General features: G+C 32.4%; 1 protein-coding gene across 1 annotated transcript in view; it reads right to left on the bottom strand.

Annotated features, from left to right (window-relative positions):
- Nucleotides 1–17,524: 17,524 nt before the first annotated feature.
- Nucleotides 17,525–18,723, bottom strand: part of LOC150098964 (bromodomain adjacent to zinc finger domain protein 2B-like) — a 632,705-nt gene continuing 631,506 nt past the window's right edge. Inside the window, exon 35 of the mRNA XM_090405782.1 lies at nt 17,525–18,424. Coding sequence (XP_090261908.1) covers nt 18,277–18,424 — 148 coding nt within the window. The 3' untranslated portion in view covers nt 17,525–18,276. The remainder of the gene's footprint in view (nt 18,425–18,723) is intronic.

Genomic DNA, 18,723 nt, shown 5'->3' with positions numbered 1-18,723 from the left:
ACCTTACCTCAGTCCTGAAAATATCTTGGATAAAGGATTAAACTAAATTTATTATTATTGAAGAAAAAATGAAAGAGTTTGTGAACAGGAACCAAACCTTGAAGATTCAGTGGAAAGCCCTGAAGAAAACATTGATTGATTCAGCAAGAGAGGCATGTGGTGAGGTTGTCTGCAAGGATAGAAAAATCAGAACTCCATGGTGGATACAGGGAGTAAAAGAGGTAGTGAAGGAAAAGAAGAAAGTGTATCAAATGTTCCTGGCAAATAAGTCACCTTGTGCTTTTAGAGAATACAGAGACAAATGTAAGAAACCAGTCTGGGTAGTGGCCCTTCGCTTAATGCCTAAAGGCATGCAATACATGTCCGCAAGGAGATGTGCTTTGCATAATGGGAGATACTGAGACAAGGAGTGATGAGAGCTTGGTCCACCTTTGTTATTAGTTGCCAAGGGATGTACCACCTTACCTCAGTCCTGAAAATATCTTGGATAAAGGATTAAACTAAATTTATTATTATTGAAGAAAAAATGAAAGAGTTTGTGAACAGGAACCAAACCTTGAAGATTCAGTGGAAAGCCCTGAAGAAAACACTGATTGATTCAGCAAGAGAGGCATGTGGTGAGGTTGTCTGCAAGGATAGAAAAATCAGAACTCCATGGTGGATACAGGGAGTAAAAGAGGTAGTGAAGGAAAAGAAGAAAGTGTATCAAATGTTCCTGGCAAATAAGTCACCTTGTGCTTTTAGAGAATACAGAGACAAATGTAAGAAACCAGTCTGGGTAGTGGTCCTTCGCTTAATGCCTAAAGGCATGCAATACATGTCTGCAAGGAGATGTGCTTTGCATAATGGGAGATACTGAGACAAGGAGTGATGAGAGCTTGGCCCACCTTTGTTATTAGTTGCCAAGGGATGTACCACCTTACCTCAGTCCTGAAAATATCTTGGATAAAGGATTAAACTAAATTTATTATTATTGAAGAAAAAATGAAAGAGTTTGTGAACAGGAACCAAACCTTGAAGATTCAGTGGAAAGCCCTGAAGAAAACATTGATTGATTCAGCAAGAGAGGCATGTGGTGAGGTTGTCTGCAAGGATAGAAAAATCAGAACTCCATGGTGGATACAGGGAGTAAAAGAGGTAGTGAAGGAAAAGAAGAAAGTGTATCAAATGTTCCTGGCAAATAAGTCACCTTGTGCTTTTAGAGAATACAGAGACAAATGTAAGAAAGTTAAACACTGTGTAAAACTAGCTAAACGAAAGTCATGGGAAGACTTTGGCAAGAACATAGAAAATAAAAAAATAAATATCAAGAAGGTGGTAAGATATTCTGGAGGTTGTTGAAGCTTAAACAATGGAGGAAAGGGTGCTGTAAAAGGAATTAGAGATGATAAAGGTGACATGAAAACAGGAGAAAAAGATATCCTTGAAGTATGGAGTAATTACTTAAAAAAATTGCTAAACGAAACAAGCAGTGATAGCACAGTGTTTAAAAACACTCAACCAGCATACAGGCAGGAATACATATCCATACTTGAAGTAAAAAAAGCCATCAAAGGCTTAAAATGTGGAAAGGCAGCAGGAGTAGATGATATTCTACCAGAAATGCTGAAGTATGGTGGTATAAAAGTCTTACAGTGGCTGCACTGTATAGTTCAGAAAGCCTGGACAGAGGGAAAAATTCCTGATGATTGGAGTAGAGCTTTAATAGTACCCATATATAAAAAAGGAAATAAAACTGAATGTGAGAATTACAGAGGTATTTCCCTACTGAGTGTTCTCGGCAAGATCTATGCAAGTATACTTGAGAAACGGTTGAGAAGAATTGTGGAAGAAAAGCTTGGTGAAGAACAAGCTGGATTCAGGCCAAATAGAGGCTGTCAGGATCAGATCTTCACTTTACGACAAATAGTTGAGAAAACATGGGAATATAACAAAGATCTGTACTTAAGTTTTGTCGATCTGGAAAAGGCATATGACAAGGTATCAAGAGAGAAGCTATTCAAAATGCTACAGTTGTATGGTGTCAGTGGGGCATTATATCAAGCAATACTTAAGTCTTTATTTGAGTTGTAAGTCAGCAGTTAGAATTGAATGAAGTACAGGAAGATGGTTTAATGTTAAATCTGGTGTCAGACAAGGTGTACATTATCCCCTCTATTATTCATTATCTATATGGATCATATTATGAAGGAAAGTGGTATTAAACATATCAAAATTGGAAATGTTAATCTCAGCTCTTTACTTTATGCAGATGATGTTATACTTCTAAATAAATCCGCTACAAGTTTGCAAGATTCTTTGACCAAATTGAATAGCTGTTGTAATAGATATGGTATAAAGGTCAGCAATAACAAGACAAAGACAATGAAAATAAGCAGAAGCATTGAAAATATCAACTGCACTGTGAATGGAGAACCTATAGAAGAAGTAAAAACATTTTAGCTACTTAGGCACGATTTTTAATGAAAATGGTAAATTAACAGGCTGGTATGGTGAAAGGTCAACTGAATAAATTTATATGGAATAAGAGAGAAACTGATCAAAACACTAAATTAGCTGTATACAAGACAGTGTTCAAACAATTTTAACTTATGGATGTGAGATTTGGGTTAGAAATAAAACACTTGACCAAAGACTAGAGACTGCAGATATGAGAGTCCTGAGAAAGATTAGAGGCATGAACAGATGGCATCAATGGTAATATCATATTAAAAATGAGGACATTAGGAAAGAACTTGACATTGTGAGCATCCAGGAATGCATTAGCAGAGTTAATCTTAGGTGGCACTGAAAAAGAATGGGAGAGGAAAGATTAGCAAAACATGTGTTCTTTGCCAAGTTGGCAGGTAAAAGGTCCAGAGGAAGGCAAGATATAGGTGGATTGATATGGTAAAAAGTGCCTTAGAAGATAGAAATATAAGATCTGATAATGTTGGAGTCTTGACAGGTAACAGACTGATTTGGAGAAAAATTGTAGTAAGAAATTAGTAATGATGTAAATTTTTCAATTAGTACTATCATATCCTGTACACCCCTTGAGGGTACATGTCAGGAATTTGATGATGATGACCTTTTTACTACTTGCATAAGGAAAATATGACTTCTGCATTAAATCTTTAAACTTATACAAGCCTTGGTGCCTCTTCTGGGTCTGGCTCCTACTGATGATATTTATTAATCTTCATCATTGGGTTTGCTTACTTACTAGGGAGTAGAGAAGCTCCACTAGATGGCAGGTCTTTGCCTGTCACTGAGTGGAATCACTGCTGAGTTTCCTGTCCTGGAGTGATTCAGGTCAGGAGTAATGAGTATAGTAGTGATTTACAGTGATCTTTTAGATCACTCAGTTTTTGGAGAGGTATCCCGTACTCAAACATACCTCAATAAAGGTTAAAACCAGTCTGGGCAGCGGCAAGTGCCACTGCCCAGACTGGTTATGCATATTATGTTATGCATTATATGCATAACATAATATGCCTGAAAGGATGTGTACTTTGCATTATGGGATAACAAGGCAACTGATGTGGAGTCATTAGCCTCTTTATACAAGTAGCCCTGTCTTGAAGATACTTCACGTGCAAATTTTGTTTGCTTACACTTGGATAAAGGATTAAATCAAAAATATAATTTCTTGGCATCATCAATTTTATTCTAGCTACAGATATTGCCCACATTAATATAAATTATAAATTATTTTTTTTTCATATAACTCAACAAATTGACCCCTGAACTTATATTATTCATTATATATCTTTTAGCCCACTAAGAAAAGATAGCAAAAATGTGCATATTTTTATTGTTTATTTTATTTACTATTTTCTGCAATATGAAAGCAAGGAACCTTGTGTTCCAGCACATCTAGTTCAGTTAAGAAACAATATATGCCCAGGTAAGGTTAAATGTTTCCATATATATATATATATATATCTTTTTATATAAAAGCAACCTAATGGAATCTATCTCTGGTTAATGTTTTTTTTTTTTATGTAAAATATGTGTTACAGTATTAACAACAAAACTAGAAAATAATATTACAAGAAATAAAAAAATGTAATTTATTACAACAATTATTGAGATGGGCAGTACATAAAACAGTACAGACTGTAACAGACATCCTAGAGAATTTTTAAAAAAATGTTCTCTAGCAGCACGTTTTGATGTGTATATGCTAATACCACTACTGCTTTTTTTTTTTTTTTTTAATTTAAGTTTATCAATAAATCAACAAACAGTGCATAAAACAAATTTTATTCACACTAATATTAAGAATTTTTTTCTTTGCAATAAAATATGTTCCATAATTACAAGTATTGCAGTGAAATATATGTTCTTATTAAATTAAATACCCTCCCCACCAAGATAAGACATGTTTTGCAGAACAGGTAGGATTCCTAATTTTTACAAGAATGATAAAATATTCAAATTTAATAACTTTATTATAGTACTATATTTAGATATTATATAATATGTATTTAATGTTTATGTTGCTAATGAAAAATATAAAACCATGAATGGTACTAACATACACATATCAACACCTGCTAATGTTTCTTAAAAAAGATCAGTGAAGAGTACTTGAACTTTACAAAATGTTCTCTAGTGTCCACTACAAATGAGGGAAGGATTTCGTAATGTCCTTCTTGAAAAAAGTTCAGAAATTTCTAATATAAATTACATTAGCCTACAGCTAAGAGAGTATACTTGTGGACATTTTCTTTAAAAATATTTCAAAGAAAATAGTAAACTGGTTATCTGAACACAAGATCTCGGCATCTTGTGTTAGTACCTGAATTAAGCCGAACATCTGTCTGTTTACTACTATATAACATATTCTATTTTCATTGATTGTTTTTTGGTGTCAATGCCAACAAAATATAATTTTTTTTTTTTTTCGTAATTTAAGTACTTCCAGCCTTATCTATAGGATGGTCCACATGTTCTATTACACCCAGTCATGTTGCTACTATACATATTTACATTACACGGTATATATGATATATAACTAAATATGTGCCATTTGCAGGCTTTCAGAGACAATGTATAAAGAAGAGAAAACCTTACATATGAACGATTTAGAAAAATATTGGCTATACATGTTCTTAGATCTTGTGTTATTTTTAAGGATTATGTACTTTATTCTTAAAATACCATTATGCAAATTTTAAATCACATATAAACATGATGTTTATTGTTATACTGTATAACTGTTGTTTAGTTATGACCAAATACAAAAATCATATTTTACTGCTCTTTTCTCTAACATAAATTTTCTATACTAAAGATGAAATATGGATATATTAAGCCTATGAGAAAAGAAGAATATATTTCTTTTAAAATACTTGTTCACATTTAACTGAATCACAAAACCACAATTCTAATTAGAAACATAATGCAATAATATATACACATACTACATATATTTTTTTCTAACAAACTAGCTTGTTCTTATATCATTCTAATTCAACCACAATTCTATGACATCTGATGATTACAAAAATATTTTTCTTTTAAGAGCAGTTTTTAATAGTGTTCTGCAACTTGAAATTGCATTTTTTAAAGCTGTTTGCTTGCTTTAAATTTATGATTTAGAGGGAATAAACATTATTCATGTAACTTAATTTCATTAGAATGAGATGTATTCACAGTAAAAAGGCTTAATTAAAGATAAAAATTAGATACAGATATTTCAGTGTAGGTTTCTTAAACCATCATCAGTGTAAAAGAATGACAGATTATTTCACAATTCAACAACAGTGTAAGTGTATGGAGGGTAGTATCTTTTTTTTTGTAGTTGCAACAGCACTAGATTAGAAGATATTGTACTATTCCATTAGGATCCTAAACACACACAAATTAATATATATAATTTCTAACAATTTCCCTTATTTATGGCATAGAAAGTCAATCATTATACTTATTTACTGTGAATATGTGTTTTCATGCTAATAGATTTTACAGTTTTCACACCATCAAAGAATAAGTGAATTTCATAATGTTTTTTAGCATGTGTTATAAAGATTATAGAGTGACAATTTACCTATTCATTCTGCAAAATGATTTTTTTGATTCCCACAACTAATTCATATGACTGCTGAACAATTATAATATCCTGTGATTAAAACCAACTCAAGATTCATACCGATTCTAGCAAGGTGGGACAGGAGATGACACCAAAATTACTTGGGGGAGGGGAAGGAGGGGGGAGTATTTAACTTCTAAAAACTGGGAAAATTTTAGGTATCAACCAGTCTTAAATAGGAACAGCATGTTCCTGTTTAAGACTGGTTGATGAATATGAGTTTCACAGCTGTATTCATATAATCTTCTATCAAAAAATGCTTGGATGTAATGTAATATAAAGTTTTTTCCCATTAACCATATACATCTAAGAATAGCATGATTGGTGACACCTGATTTATAAGAATCTCAGACAGCAATAAACATTCATATGTTTATGAATCACATTTCTCTTTCTTTAGAACTGTTTTTACAATAACATAATTCAAAACAGAATGAATTTATGAATGTAGTCTGCTTACCCAAGGCACCTTTTTTGATTTACAGTTTGTGAAAGCACATAATTTTTAAGGAAAATCAAATTTTACCTTTCAACACAACTGAATTAAATAACAGACCAATAAATGCACTCAGCTGGATAAACCTGAGTTTATCTAAACTGGCAGTAAAATTCCATCATTATGAAAACAACTACACCTTTTACTAAATTATTTAAAACAGTGGAAGTCTTTTCCTTTACAGATGTTTGTAACCTCGGAAAAAAGTTTGTGTAGCCCAGTTTTTTTTAGTCGAGCTATTGCTCAGATTTCAACACAATGAGAATACTCTCAGCAATAAGATCACTAAACATTTATTGCTTCAGAATGCTAGAGGGATAGCAGGAAAGACATTTCTAACATGCCCTGTCTGACTTATATATATGTTGCACCATATATATATATATATATATATATATATGGTGCAACAAAATTCTTCCTCATAGGGAAATAAGATAGAATTAAATAACAATAAATGGCAACATACAATGTTAAAAGCTGGAGAAGAGCTCGATCTTTGATCATTAGAATTCAAAGAAGATGACACTAAAATTACTTGGGGGGGGGGGGTATTTAACTTCTAAAAACTGGGAAAATTTTAGGCATCAACCAGTCTTAAATAGGAACAGCATGTGCCTGTTTAAGACTGGTTGATGAATATGAGTTTCACAGCTGTCTTCATATAATCTAGCAAAAAATGTTTGGATGTAATGCAATATAAAGTTGTTTTCCATTAACCATATACATCTAAGAATAGCATGATTGGTGAACCTGATTTATAAGAATCTGAGAACTGAACATATTGTGTAAGCCTACCAGTTTGTCCATAATATGAGAGACCATATGAGCATGGAATTTTGTAAACAAGTAAACAGGAGGAAATTTATACTTCAAAGAGCAAAACAAAGAGCCTTTTAATGTTTTTAAGGAGGGCCTTCAAACCCTTTCCAATTTTCTTGTTCTTAATGAATATTCCAAAAACACTGTCAACAAGATATTTTTGGATAATCTTCCTCTGCAAAACCAGCATATCTAAGTACAGGGATTCAATTTCCACCCTCATATACTGGTAATCTGCCCATCAAGATTGCTGCTCTTCTGTCATTAATTTGGCAAAGAAGTCTGGTGAGCTTTTGAGACAAACTTTTGATACACAGAAGGGAGACCAGAAATTTCATCTTGAGAAGAACTAGGATGAAGGTCATAAGTTGTCTATTATTTCTGTGGCGATATTGGAATTGTAACCATTGATGATGAAAGTAGCTTCAATTAAAGACAGTCCTATTTTCAGTAGATAATCTGTACAGCATAAGGTGTGTGAACAATGCAATAAGGTCTCAATAATGTCTGACTTCTGAGAAAGATAACGAGAAGCATTGATGTACTTTCCTATTCTCAGTTTCTTTTTGCATATTGAGAAGTGAAGACTGCTGTTACATTGTCTTTGGATGATAATGTCCAAAAAAGGAAGGTTCTTACTATCATTTATTTCAAGAGTAAATTTAATTCTTGAGTAGAGAGAATTAATTTTGTGAAGAAAAACATTGAGTGTAGATAAAGAGGAGTTCCAAACTGTGAAAATGTCATCAACATATGAAGGGCGTGCCAAGGGCTGGGGAGAGGTGTTAAGTATATGCTGTTTGAAATGTTCCATATAGTAATTTGTTAAAGTAGGACAGGACTACTTGTATAGTTTATTCTGGCAGAAAACATTTATAGTAACTGTGCTATATCTGTGAGAAGATTATTTGTAATGAGTAAAACTAAATTAAAACTGATTAATGTATATTGGAGAATTAGAAATAAAACAGAAGAGAAATTTAGACAAATGGTTTCTAAGTTGGACAGAAAGATTAGAGAAAGAAAGAAAAGCTATGAAGTCCACACCCATCAACCAGACTTAATAGAATGATCTGTTTAAATTTTCCCAGTTTTTGAAGATATCTTGCTTTATAACCGTCATGACTGATATATATAACACACACACACACACGCAATTTTTTTTTTCTTTCCAAGAACCTCTGTAGATCAGTTGTTATAGATGAAGCCCTCTAGTCAGAAAGACCTGTATTCGATTCCTGTCAGTGACGTGAAGAACCTTTATCTGGTCTCTTTTGACAAAATTTGAGTTAGCCGGTCTCATACAGAGGTAGGCTTTTTTTTTCTCATCTGGAAATTCAGGATTTTCAGCCCCTCAAGAACAGGCAAACTGGCCCCGTGAACACATGCATCTAAAGACATAGGACACACCGGGAGGCATAGGGGCAACCACCTTATCCTCGAGATGGTTGTGGTTGCAAGAATAAGAAACCTTGGCACCGTAAAAGGTAGAAGAGGATGAATTAAGAAAGAAAGAAGACTTTCTTTCTTTCTTAATTTTTTTTTCAATAATAAAAGAATAATAATTGAGTTTTCTGTTTTCTATGGATTCTTATGTTATAGATTGAGCTTTCCTGCTGCTTTTAAAATCATATATTGTAACATATGCTATAATTTTCAATTCTTATTTTCTCTTTAACTGTATCTAAGCATTGACAATGGTCTTGAAATAAAACCCAAAATTCTGTTGTCATTAACTAATTTGTTTGCCATCTTTTAATTAATTTTAGTCATGTCCACTACTTATGTATTAATATTTCAATATATTGATGAAGTATATCTTTTGGATGTTATTCTTAAGTTTTGATTTTAGCAAAATAATTATCATTTTGCTTGTTCAGAAAGATAACAGCTTCAACTTCCTAGCTGATGGATTAAGAGATGACATGAGAAATTTTACACTTTGAAATTCTGGTTTGATCTCACATGATTTCACTCTCCCTTCCTCTGAGGCAAATGAGTTGAGCTTATGAGTAAAGAACTCAAATGATCCAGAGGTTTATATATATATATATTTAAAAACAAACAAACAAAAAAATTACAGACTGTTTTAAAAACAGCACAACACTATAAAACATACCCAACAATTTAAGCAGATGTGTCAACCAGCTATAGTAACTGCGACATACACTACAAAATTATCAGTTGTACAGTATATGCAACTAGTAATTTGATTGTGCTTCATTGTAAAATTATCTGGTTTCCTATTTAATTCTGTTTTATCATGTTTCCATTTTAGAACAAACTTTCTTATATCATATATATGTTTACCTATCAGATGGGGAACTGTGAGCATAAAGGTTTTGGGATTCTGTGATTCACTCTGTACATACACAGTGATCTCTCAATTATTTGACCTTCGGTTAACTGGCTTTTGAACAAGAGTGTCAGCATACTTCTGTTACATCACCGCATATGCAATTGTGTCTTAAATTAACCAATCCTTCAATTATTTAATTAGCAAAGTGATTTCCTGTGGTGTTTGAATATTGAGGGATTACTATACAAAGAATGAATAGTTGTTTTATAGTATGCTACTGAAAAGCTGTCTGGTGGGTTATGAGAATTGATTGAGTGTGTGTGTGTGGACCGCAGAAGTTGGTTGATAGGAGAAAAAGAGGGGGGATATGATAGAAACATTTAAGTTACTTAAAGGGTTTTATAGGATTGATGCAGGGGAACTACTTCAGTGCGATATTTGTTTATTATACAAACTAGAACTTTAAAGCAATGTACATTTTGCTAAAATATTAGTGATTTTGTTCTTAAACATGACAAATACATATTTATGCATAAATTTACTCAAACACAAAATATTTTGAAGTATTACTATAAATTTTATCCTGAGCTGTGGACAATTATATATCCTGTTCCCCAGATAAGCGCCATGAGTTGTCCAATCATTTATAAATACATAGAAATACAAAAGCATGCAGCAAGAAATAGTTTATTTTGGTGCAGAATTATAAACTACTTTACTGCATGTGTATTGAAGAAACTGAAATGACTAAAAACTAAGGATAACAAAACAGAAAAAAAAAATTATTATTTTGAATGCATGAATAGTTTCATCTTCCTAGAAGATTTCATTGGGTGCCTAATATGGAATTGAAAAAAAAAAATAAATAAATAAAAAATAAATATATATATATATATATATATACATACATACATATACACACACCCATCAATGGCAAACCCTGAAGAAAACATTGACTGATTCAGCCAGAGAGGTGTGACAAGATTGTCAGTAAGGATAGAAAGAACAGAACTTCATGGTGAACTCAGGAAGTTAAAATGGCAGTCATGGAGAAGAAGAAGGCATATTGAAAGTGCCTGCCAAGTAAATCATCTAGAGCTCTTAGAGAATGCAGAGCAAAACGTAAGAGAGCAAAGCATTATATAAGGCTAGCTAAATAAAAGTGATGGGAAGACCTTTGGTAAGAAGGAAGTTGTTATTCCTGTTTAAGGCCTTGATATGTCCACATCTGGATTATTGTGCTCAGGTCTGGTTTCTTTAGAGATAAGAAGATTCAGAGGCAAGCAATCAAGATGAAAAGTGGACTGTTCCCTATAAGAATTGATTGAGAGCGTGTGGCCTGCAGAAGTTAGTTGATAGAAGAAAAAGAGGGGATATGATAAAAACATTTAAGTTACTTAAAGGATTGATGCAGGAGAACTACTTCAGCACACTTGGACTGAAGGTCCAGAAGAAGAGGTCACCACTGGAAGTCAAATAAAAGTGTTGTTAGTAGGGGTGTTATGGCTAGATTTTTTCCTTGGAGAGTTGTGAATGAGTAATGGGTTGTCAGAGTTGATTCTGAGTGCTCCGTCTGTGAATGGGTTCAAAGAGGTATGATAAACTGTGTGGATAGTTTTGGTCTCCCATGAGGAATCTTTGGACTCCATGTAGGTGCATATACAATAACAACATTAAAATAAATACCAGGAAGATGACAAAATATTCTGGAGGCTAAGAAAAAAGCTTACAAATGGGTACTGTAAAAGGAATCAAAGATGATAAAGGTGACACAAAAACTGAAGATAAAGATATTCAAGATGTCTGAAGCAATTACTTGGAAAGATCACTAAATGAAACAAACAGTGTCAGCATGGTGGTGGAAAACTCCTAACAGGAATGCAGTCAGGAATACATATCCATACTTAAAGCAAAAAGTCATTAAAAACCTAAAATGTAGAAAGGCAGTGGAGTGGATGAAATTCAAAGAAAATGTCCAAATATTGCGGTATAAAAGTTTTACAGTGGCTGCATTGCAAAATTCAGAAGGCCTGGTCAGAGGGTTGAATTCTGAATGACTGGATTAGAGCTCTCATAGTACCTATCTATAAAAAAAGGAAATAAAGCTGAATGTAAGAACTACAGAGAAAGAGAGAGAGAGAGGTATTTCCCTACTGAGTGTTCTGGTAAGATTTATGTAAGTATATTTGACAAGTGGCTAAGAAAAATTGCGGAAGGGAAAACTGGTGAAAAATAAGCTGTATTCAGGCCAAATAATTGTTGGCAGAATCAGATTTTCACTTTAAAACAAATAGATGAGGAATCTTCGGAATATAACAAGGATTTATATTCGAGTTTCAGAGATCTGAAAAAGGCATATGACAAGTTACCAAGAGGAAAGCTTTTCAAATGCTACAGTTATATGATGTAAATGGGACATTATATCAAGCATTACATAGTCTCTATTTAAGCTGTAAGTCAGCAGTTAAAACTTGAAGGAGTTAGAGAAAGATGGTATGAGGTAAAATCAGGGGTACAACAAGGGTGCATATTACCTCCACTGTTATTCATTAACTATGTGGATCACATTATGAAGAGAAGTGATATTAAATCTAATACTAAGATTGCAATGTTAATCTTAGAACTCTATGCAGATGATGTTATACTTCTGAATCGAATACCTGTTGTAATAAATTTGGTATGAAAATTAGCAACGAAAAGACAATAAAAATAGGCAGAAACATAAAACATCAGTTGTATCCTGAATGGTGAACCTACAGAAGAAAAACATTTCATCTACTTAGACACAAATGTGCCTAAGTAGCTGAAAGTGAAAGCTGAAAATTCAGTGAAGATGGCAAATTAAATATGGAAATACACAACATAATTAGTAAAGCTGATATGGTAGGAAGTCAGCTGAATAAATTTATTTGGAATAAGAAAGAAATTAGTCAAAATAATTTGCTGTATACAAGACTGTTCAAACCAATTTTATGGACCTACAGCTGGTTTAGAAATAAAACACTTGATCAAAGACTGGAGACCACAGATATGGGAATTCTGAGAAAGATTATGGAGTCAACAGATAGCATCAATGGCAGTATCACATTAAAAATGAGGATATTAGGAAAGAACTTGCCATTGTTTGCCAGTTCAGAAATGTGTTAGCAGAGCTGATCTCAGATAGTATGGTCATTTAAACAGAATGGGAGAAGAAATATGAGCAAAACAAGTGTTCTTTTCCAGGTTGGCAGAAAAAAGATCCAGAGGAAGACCAAGATCTAGGTGGATTAATAGAGTAAAAAGTATCTTAGAAGATAGAAATATATATGATCTGATGATGTTGGAGTTGTGACAGATTAATTAGAAGGAAAACTGTCGGTTGGAAGTTAATAATGGTGCAACTTTTCATGTAGTACTATTATAATATCTTCTATAATATCATAATATATACACACAAACACACACACACATGATGAGAGAGAAAGAGAAGACAGAGGATAAAACCATATGCTTTTCAAAATGGAAATGACAATAAATTTTTTTTTTTTTTTAAAACTAGGAAGTTAAGAGATGACTGTTACTTTTAAATTATACATGGATACTGCCATGTGTATAGAAAGTATTCACATAAATATTTTATGTATGATTTTATGCTTTTATAATTATTTTAAATAGTGATTTCTAAATTATCAAACCATCAAATGAACACACCTTCAATTAACCAACCCTTAAATGGTTAGTGGCGTCAAGTGACTTCTGGCACATAACTGTACCTCCAGTTATTGACTTTTAATCATCTAGCTGACAAACTGCTCTCCCACTGGTTAAATAACTGAGGGGTTACTGTATATATATATATAACTTAATTTTTCTTAGTTATTTTTTATATAATATATTCTCAGGTTATGTAAGGGGATAAAAATTTACCAGAAAACTAAGATTGGCATCAAACAGTTTATACTCCAGCATCTTCAAGAGTGTAAATGTATACATATATATATACACTAACACTGGATCATTAACTTGCAATTATCTAAAATTTCTGCTTGTGTTTCAAATAAAGTTACCTTGTTTTATTTTAATGACTATTAAAATACTTATTTTTAATGATATTCTGGACTTGAAAATAGTGATTCAACTTGATTAATAAATTAGGCAAGGAAGAATCGTTTTTGCATAGAAGGCTAAAAATTGCAGCAAGGGATTTCCATTTGGCTCTGTGAAAATTATATGAACAATGTAAAAAAGTGATTGCATTATCTCATAAATGCATATGTATAGATGCAAAAAAGATTAATTTCTTTACATTTGCCAAAAAAAAAAAAAAAGCATAAGATAACTTCTAAAATAATTGACTGAAAATTTTTTTTAAAAAAATCAATGTATTTATTTTTTCTTCATTTACACTAAATTAATAACTTTTATATTTTATGATTTTAAAATCATTAAATAAATGCATGGGAAAAGGTGGGAGAGAGAAAGAAGTGTACAGAAAAAGGAGATAATTGGTCTAAAGACCACAGATTCCAAAATCCTGAATTATATTTAAAACAACTAACAAAGGCAAGAAAAGTGTTTCATTTCCAAAACTAGTTATTTCCACTCTCTTGACTCTTTCCCAATAACCAAAGAACAACAGTTTACTAACTGGTGTGTTATACCAGAATTCTAGCTTAGAAGACTGGTAAGCAATTTCAGAGTATATCAGATTGTTGCATTTTTAGAAAAAGCATGGTATACCCAACAGACAAAACCAACAAGAAACAACTGACTGTCATAGCTATGCCTGTCAACTGGTTATGCAGACAGAATTAACAACATAGCATTAATTAGGTTTATATGAAGTCAAGTTATAGTCCCTGTTAACTTTCTTTAGTTTTTCTAAGAAAGCAACAAGTTAAAACTAATAAGACAAATGACATATGCAGGAGGGAATCTCTTGCGATGCAACATTTAAGTTTCTGTTTTACATACTTGTGTGCTCTCTCTCTCTCTCACACACACATATGCACACAGTATTTAATCAAGTTCAATTTTCTAGACTTTTCTTTTTTCGTTGTGCCGTGTCACAACGAGTCCTTGAAGGTTGGTGGTGTCATATAATTTTTTTTTTTTTTTTTTTTTTTGACTTTTTATACTTTGTTTTGTAGATATCATAATTATCAGTTTTTGAAGCAGTTTGAATGAAAAATGGAAAAGAAAATATGAAAGTTATTACAAAAGACTTGTGAAATGGTAGAATGTTGTTTCACAAAAGACTCCAACAGTGGTTATCAAAAGCAGTTATCAATTCTCAAAGTTTTTGAGAATTACTGTAAAATAGATACCAACATTGAAAAATATCTGATGACACTGGGGATGCAACAATCAGTTCAAAATAAGGTAAGCAATGGCTTTGCTGGAGAGAATGAAAATATCAGATGCCAAATTTATTGTTATTTCTGCTATAAAATTTGTCAACACACCATGTTTTAAAAAAAGCACCTCCAATATATTTACTGTTGTTTAAAGCTCAAATTCTTTAGGGGAAGTTGGAAGTACATTATGTGAAGTAACTGTTGATAGCACTGTTACTCAAACTCATCAAATTTCAGAAAAAAAATCTAGATGCTGGACATCCAAAAATGACAAAAAAGCTCCATGAGCAAAATAATTATTTAAAAGATGGTCATGCGCAAATATAATGCCAGTTCTTGACAAATTATAACTTGCGTTTAGCTTCAACTACCTGTTGCACATATATTCAAATGAACTTTAAAAAAAGTAATAACATTTTTCAAGTTCTGAATAAGTGCAATTTTATTTACTGCATCACAAGTATTTGAGAGAGAGAGAGAGATCACATTTTGGTAGTCCTTTCCTTATGAAATAGCAGCCTAAAAATTTTTTTGATCATGCAATGCTTTCAGCACAAAATAATGAAGAAATAAGAAGAAACAAATTAGAATTAATTTCTCCTACCACTAACTCAAACTTATGATATACTTATCCTTACCATAAAAAAAAAAAAAAAAAAAAAAGTAGTATAGAAGGTGTGTTTTCAGAGAATAGGAAGAAAATATTCAGTTTAAATGCTAAATCTTTAGGCATTAGTGCTGAATCTACATGTTAATGCTGTCTTGTTACTGACTTAAGGGAATGAATTAAAAAATACTACAAAAACATCGTATATTCTGCTTCTATAAATAGCAAGAAAAAAAGGTTAACTTCAATACAACAACTGAAAAGATATCCAGCTTACACTGCAAAATAACAGTTTTGCAAATGGTCTCTCAACTATGAGCTTGAAGCTACTAACCTGTCATTGAGTGACAGGTTGGAAAAAAAATTCATTTGGGTGGCTAGTCACTATATTATATAACACTTCTCATATTTTATAATAAAATGAGTATAATTAATATTTCATTCATTTCAATCCCCAACCATCAGCAGACTGAAAATGTAGAAGCAATCAAAGGAACTAATTCTAAAATGCACATAATTCTAAAAATTGTGTGCATTTTAGGGCCTTAGATTACCTTAAATTTACTGCTTATTATAAGCTAAAGATTAAATATTATTTGGATTATTATTATTTTTTTCTGAACATGTAAAGAACAACTTCATTTTTTTAAAAGCATCCAGAGAATGTGTGACCTTCAAAATATTTAAAATTGTAACATGACAATTTGCCAATAATCAGCATTATTACAATGTTTCTTAGTTATGAGACAATGATTTTCATCACCTTAAAATCAATGCAACATGTTCAAATAATAGGACATATGAACCTTCCTATACAGGCATTTGAGAATCAATACTCTAATTTAAGAACAAAAATCTAGAGGTAAATTTAATAATTCTAATCAATTATCAAACTCTAGGGAGTTACAAAAAATAAATAATAGGAAAAAAAAACACCACAAGGCATAAACCAGTTGGTGTATGTCTATTTTATTATCTTATACAAACCTAGAACTGCCAGGACAGAACAATGCACATGGAGCTTTATTGTCACAACCTGCTAAACTATTGTTATGTTCTCATAATTCCCACAAGAATTACTTACAACCCTTTATATGAGGTTTTAATTGGTTTCTACAGCCACATGGCTGGCCAGGTAGACTGAGCATTCTTTATTTAACGACATGCTCTAACAACCAACTGATTAAGTTCCTTCTGATATGAACACATATAACATATTCTGTACATGGACTCTGGAATAAAAAAATGGCGTATTCATTTAATGAACAAGGCTTTAAGCCTCACGGACTACTAAACAAGTGGACACTGGTTGCCATTTAATTCATGCTCACCATGTGAGAATGCACACACACATTCACAAACAACACAGATGGCAATCTAAAAGCTGAGGGTTTTCTTACAGTTTAAACATAAACCTTGCATTCATAACATGGCTGGTTAGAAATACAAAAGCATTTATAATAAATAATTTAGATGAGGGAGGATCGCCCACCCAGAGTTTAGACACACACCTTATATATATATATATTTATTTATTTATATAACTATGTTATGTATATCTACAAATGCACTCCACATTAAACAAGGTGAAAGACGTTTACTGATGATCAGGATGAAGGTCCACACTACTATCTATAAGCAAACTACCCAAACCTAATAAAAAAAAAAAAAAAAAAAAAAAAAAAAAAAAAATAATAATAATAATAATAATATATTATAACATTAAATAACTTCTTGGTCCACAAAAAAAGTATCACTTATGCCAACACAACATGGTGAAACCTACACAAATAATAGTTCTGCATGCTATTATCCAACCATGGACAAACTGTTGTATAAAAATAGGCCTTGCTTGCAAGGCCTTTTTGTACTATGGTATGCAGAATCTGTTTTTGCTGTTAAAGATTTGCAACAGGTAAAGAGGCACCTAGTTTAATTCTATTACAATCTGCCTTGTAATTAAAGCAGAATTTTTGTGCACTGTGTGAGGAATGCTGATGGGCTTTCCCATAACTATGGATAAAGCCTTCCCTGAAGGTATGGTAGCTGACACTATAGTGACACTAGTTATATCAGTCTAGTATGAAGCAAACATGGAACTTCTTCAGAGACATCCAAGTACAAAGCAGTGTTGAAGAATGGTGGTGGTATAAAAATCATATTCAGCTATACAACGAAATTCATCATGTTCATCTACACTGCACTGCAGTAATGGAAATATGGTATGTTGAGCATTTTTATTTTAAATCCACTATCTGCACTTTGATAGGGCTGAATGAATGAAAGGATGATATTGCACTGGGGAACCAATGCTCACCTGAAGCAACAGGTCATTTGAAACTGGTAATTTCTGGCCCACACTTGAGTAGTTTATGCATGATGCTTCTCGATCCTACCTGATGTAGCATCCCATGAAGTAACACTGTAGGTGGCTAACAGATATCCACATTTGTGCAATTAATTACAAATGCAACACTGTGCTAATTTTCTACAAGTAACAAACTTCCCGTAGGGAACTCTTTTCAAAACAAGCAGGCACTTAAAAGTGAATGTAGGCACTGCCTTATTCTTCTTGACTATTTGAGTTGGCTGCCACACGGTGGCTATAGCTGTCAAAACATATATTCTGAACTGCTTTCACGTCCACAATTCAGCCCACCGGCACTCAAAGAATGCCCTCATCCTATGGCCAGCTCGACCAACTGGAGAGTCATCTTCATTGAATGTTTCACAATTGTCAAAGATGAGACGTATATCAGAAGCAAAATCATCTCTGGATTTATACCTGTGAAAATATTTATAAAATATAAATCAGTCAATCAGTAAGAATGTACTTAATAATAATACTATAATAGTTAAATGTGTCTATTTCAAACTTTTCTTTTAATCAATTCTAATAGATTCATATTCCCATTAAGCAGAGAACAGCACATATTACTGTCCCACTACCTTCAGTCATTAGTATATATTATCTGCAAAACTCAATTACAGTAGACTGCTTGCTTTACAACCCCTACTTTTACAACCAGTAAAAATTTTCCTTTATGAATATACGAAATGTTGAACAACAGACATGAGGCAATT

Source organism: Typopeltis vanoorti, chromosome 15 (genome assembly GCF_054136105.1).
Source record: "Typopeltis vanoorti isolate ZY-2024b chromosome 15, IOZ_Tvanoo_1.0, whole genome shotgun sequence".
Classification (NCBI taxonomy): domain Eukaryota; kingdom Metazoa; phylum Arthropoda; class Arachnida; order Uropygi; family Thelyphonidae; genus Typopeltis; species Typopeltis vanoorti.
Note: the sequence above shows the minus strand (reverse complement) of the source record. Positions and strands in the feature narration are given on the sequence as shown.